The following is a 4,836-nucleotide window of genomic DNA, read 5'->3' as shown; positions in this document are numbered from 1 at the left end:
GTAATTTCTTTTCTTACATTTTTTTAAGAAAATCTATTTCTTCCCTCTATTATTTCTCTACCCCCTATCCTTACCTTAGTCATGAATGATGCCTACTTGTTGGTATGAGATCTTTTTTGGTCAATGGGACTTTTGTGCACGAGATTAATCATTTTTTATGTGTTTGATTATTTATCTTTTGCCACGTGTTTTCAGTGAGATTTGAATTTCTAAACTCAAGCAAAGTTTGTTTATATAAAATTCAGGTCGCCAAATGAGTTAGATCTGGATAATTTGTCTATGATTGTTGGATAAGCATCATGGATTTAAGATTCTAATTGGTAGTTTCATAGGCTGTCATATTTTCATATGAATATTTAATAATTTAGCAATATCATGACGTGACATAATTTTTGTCAGCTAGACTTTCCTGTCGTCGTTTAAAAAGATTTACGTTAATTCGTCACTTATTTGTACCAAAAGAAAATTACACGGATAAAAGTATTCTTTTCCTTTTCATTTTGCATCATTTGAATATTTAATTTTGTAGTACAAAAACTTTTCTCAAAAAGGAAAAATAAAAACTGTATGTGAAAATGTTCATATTTCTATTTGTTAGATTTGATCTTTGAAGTCAAAGAGTATTATTGCTCCAATAAAATAGGGTGCTAATTTAAACATCGAGAAATTAAGGCATTGCTAAGATGAAATTATTGAAGTGCCTAATTTAATATTGAGGAAAGTAGAACACAAAGTATGAAGACAGGGTGTCCGATATTTCTAATTCTAGATACATAGATAGTATATAGTTTTCAAGTGGTGGGCATTTTCCATGAATATTCCTCCTCCTGGTAGAGAAAAGTGGGGGGAAACAAGTCTACTGCTAGAATACAAAGGGGTATTTCTATGTCATAAATGCCAAGACATTAATGGTACAAGAGATACATACACCTGTCATATGGGTATTTTGTTTCAAACACGAAACATGGGTATCACATGGGGGGTACCCTTATCATATTACTTTGATCCAATTGGTCCGTCAGTACTGTTGGAAATGCTGCACGAGGAAACATGCCTTTCTAGGGACAATAATTGCACCATCTCCCTCTTTTGCTAATAATAGGTAGACAAACCCGCAACCCTTTCATGCGTCTAGTGTTTCCACCTCTGTGTGATTGGGGTATAAATCGATTTCTGAAGCCAACAGATATCCCACTTGCAACACTTCCCTTCTGGGCATTTCGTGCTTTCTGTTCCAACTCCAAAACAAATCAAGATACTACTTCCCTCACTTGTTTATGTAATAGTATTAATAATAACAATTTTCAGTAAATAAAGATTAATTCAGTTAGGATTTTGTTAGTAAATAATCTATAAATATATGAGGAATAATCTAACATTTTCCTATAAAAGAAAATATTGAGATAATTTCCTTTGGGGGCCTAGTAGTAGGAGTAACCTTTTCTCATTAATTTATGACCCTTATTCCAATTGGTCCTTTTCCAATTTTTGGCATACACACTCTCGTGTCTAATTCTTTGATTCAATAATCTAATTAATTAATTAAACCTCACCCGTCAATTTCCCCAAGCTTGTGTTGTTGTGCATATAACCCTAATCCCGAATTCATTCACGTTCAACTTTGAAAGGTAAGCTCAACTTATTCCCTATCTACAAAACAAGAAAGAAAAATTCCACAAAGCCCAGAAAGAATCTTTGCATCTCTCTCCACATTCCTTCCTGATCTCAAATCTTTCCCGTTCCCGTACAATTCATCCTTATTGCCCCTCTTCTCAATTCTTCCCCACCTTCATCCACGCGCCGTGTGATGCACGCGCCAATATCATGGGTTTGTTTATCTTTGTTGCCATTCATCTTCAAGGTACAATACTCCGTGCATTTTTGGATTGTCTGTAAAATTGTTGTGATACACACTTCTAAAAAATATCTAATAGATAAAAATAAATAATAATGATCTTGATCTTTTATCAAAATTATTATTTGTCTTGAAAATAATTTTTTACTTCATTCATTCTAAACATGTACAATTGCACATCCCGATAAATCATATAAACCATTTAATAAACTTAAAAGGCTAAAAACAAAAAAACGGAAAAACCACTCCAACGTAGATATTTTCTTCAAATTTCAACCAAGTCATCCTAGGAAAGAAAAGACAAAATAAAAAATCAATCAATACATTTTTATCAAGATATAGGCATTGAGAATTCCAGAGAGGATCACGGAGGCGCGTAGAACAAACGCACCACCATGGGAAAAAAATTAAATAAAAAACCTGGAGAGATCTGCTAACACTCACTCTCAAGTAAGACCCCCAAATCCCGGAAAAATAAAAATCATAAGAAAAAAAAAAAAAAAAGCAGCAGCAACAGTGGCCACAATAAAAAGCTGAAAAGAAAGAAAAAACAAGATCCACCTCGAAGCTCTCCTCACACCACCACCAAATTCCCCTCCCAAAAACGAATCAAATCAAACCCCTGTCTCCACCACCATCACACCCTTGAAGCGTTAAATTTAACAACAAAAAAACTATACACCGTTACACCGTTTCCTCCAATGAGGGAAGACGATTCGAATTGGTTTTCGCGATGGGAAGAGGAACTTCCGTCTCCGGAAGAACTCATGCCTCTATCGCAAACCCTAATTACTCCCGATCTAGCCATGGCCTTCGACATCCGAAACCCTCACACCTCCAACACCGCACAGAATCAACACCACCACCACCACCAAAACCAACAACCACCGCAACTACAACAACCTTCGAACCCTTCCTCGCTCCCTAACCCGCAACAGCAGCAGCAGCAGCAGCAACAACAACAACAACAACCCACCTCCGCCGAGTTCGCCGACTCCGGTGAGCTCGGCTCCGGCACCGCCGGCGAGGAGCCGGCGCGTACCCTAAAACGGCCCCGCCTCGTGTGGACCCCACAGCTCCACAAGCGCTTCGTCGACGCCGTCGCTCACCTCGGCATCAAAAACGCCGTTCCCAAGACCATAATGCAGCTCATGAGCGTCGACGGTTTGACCCGCGAAAACGTCGCTAGTCACTTGCAGAAGTACCGTCTTTACCTCAAGCGCATGCAGGGGATATCCTCCGCCGGTCCTGGCGGCGCCTCCGGTGCCGTCGCCGACCCCGCCACCGACCATTTGTTCGCCAGCTCGCCGGTGCCGGCGCATTTCTTGCACCCGGCCGCGAGGCCGAATTCGGATCATTTCCTGCCGTTCGTGCCGGCGCTCCACCACCACCAACAGCAGCAGCAGATGGCGGCCGCGGCGCAGTACCACCGGCAGGTGGGGCATTTCGGGTCGCCGCCGAACGGGCACTTCGAGAACCCGTTTATGTCTAGGCCGAATCTTCAGAGGATAGGGGGTGGTGGTGGTCCTGTGCACAACAACCACCACCCTGTGAGTGGTTATGTGGAGGACATGGAGTCTGCTAATGCTGCCTCTGGAGGTAGAAAGGTTCTTACTCTGTTTCCAACTGGAGATGATTGATTCATTGATTGAATTTGGGTTTCATATGATGATGATGGTAATAGTATAGTATAGTGCTCTTTGGTCTTTTTCTGGTATGTGTCACTGTCTCCTTGTTGTCTTGTGAATGTGAAGTTCATGTTTGGTCAGGGTCTTAGTTGGTAATTTTGTGTTTAGGGTTATTGGTAATTAATTTGGTGTTGCTAATTGGTGGTATTGGAGTCTAGAGTTTTAAGTCTGCAGATTCAAAAGCTACAGAAGTCATGATGGATAAAGTTCTGGTGGATTTGGAGTAATTAATTAGTTAACTACCTTGTGGTGGTAACGGTCTATTTGGATAAACTTCTCTGTCGGCTTCTTGTGACTGACATTAATCATGATGTCACTTTGGGGGCGGCAATAGTAATGTAATTGTCTGTAATTCCGGGTGGGAATCAGTGGTTTCGTGGCGTTGGGGCTTCCTCTAATTTTCTGGGGATTGGTCATGACTGGATGGAATCTTGGGGGGTCACAGATTGGGAGGTTTTGTGTCGGTATTCATGGAGGGGGTGGCAAAAGCCGCCAATTTGGTACTTGTGTCTGCAGGTGGTAATAACCGTGCGTTACAGTTGGTAGAAACTAATGGAGGCGTATCTGATCGGCGTGTTTGGTTGTGAATTCTTCGACTAAATCCGGGAACCTCTACTGCGATAGACTTGTCGCCTTGTTGTCGAGTTTTTTGTCGTGTGGAGGTGAGTTGTACATTGTTTGATTCTATAGAAGACTTGAATGCCTGATGTGAGGCAACCGTTTAAAATTCTAATCTTACTCCGGTGTGGGGTCTATATGCTAGATGAACTCAAGTAAACTAGTTTCCATAATTTCTAGGTTTACCCTGCTTACAAAAACAATAAGTTCATGTTTACTTAATTGTGTATTTCTTCTTTGACTACAATTTTCAGATTATAACATGTACTATGACTCCTTGGGAATCTTATTATTTGATGATTAATTTGCTCATGACCTGTATCTTAGCTATGCTATGTTTTGGAGACATAAAGGATAATGATCTAACTGTTCACACTGACATTCTTTTTCTGGTTTTGAATGGCATGGTAAAAGTACAAATAATGATTGGTGGGTATTGATATACAGAAACTTAGACTCTGTTGGAATGCATTACCCAATATGATATGCTATTATATGAGATAAAGTGATGATCATCTTGCACTTCAAAATTATATATACATATCAATAGTGGCCGTATCAAATGAGAGTGTAAAAGAAATAGCCATACGTTGAAAATTAAGATTGGTTTTACTTAAAACAAATGTTCACCATCTATTTTATGGTAGTATGGACAATATTAGTTCCTCTTAGGAG

At 39.8% G+C, this 4,836-nt stretch overlaps 1 protein-coding gene across 1 annotated transcript; it reads left to right on the top strand.

Moving 5' to 3' along the window:
- The first annotated feature begins 1,617 nt into the window (after positions 1 to 1,617).
- Positions 1,618 to 4,473, top strand: LOC114400235 (transcription factor MYBC1-like). The gene has a single exon (XM_028362575.1). The coding sequence runs from the start codon at positions 2,557 to 2,559 to the stop codon at positions 3,493 to 3,495; it is 939 nt and encodes a 312-aa protein (XP_028218376.1). The 5' UTR covers positions 1,618 to 2,556; the 3' UTR covers positions 3,496 to 4,473.
- The last annotated feature ends 363 nt before the right edge of the window (positions 4,474 to 4,836 follow it).

Source organism: Glycine soja, chromosome 19 (genome assembly GCF_004193775.1).
Source record: "Glycine soja cultivar W05 chromosome 19, ASM419377v2, whole genome shotgun sequence".
NCBI lineage: Eukaryota > Viridiplantae > Streptophyta > Magnoliopsida > Fabales > Fabaceae > Glycine > Glycine soja.
The sequence above is the reverse complement of the archived record's forward strand: the minus strand, read 5'-3'. Positions and strand labels throughout refer to the sequence as shown.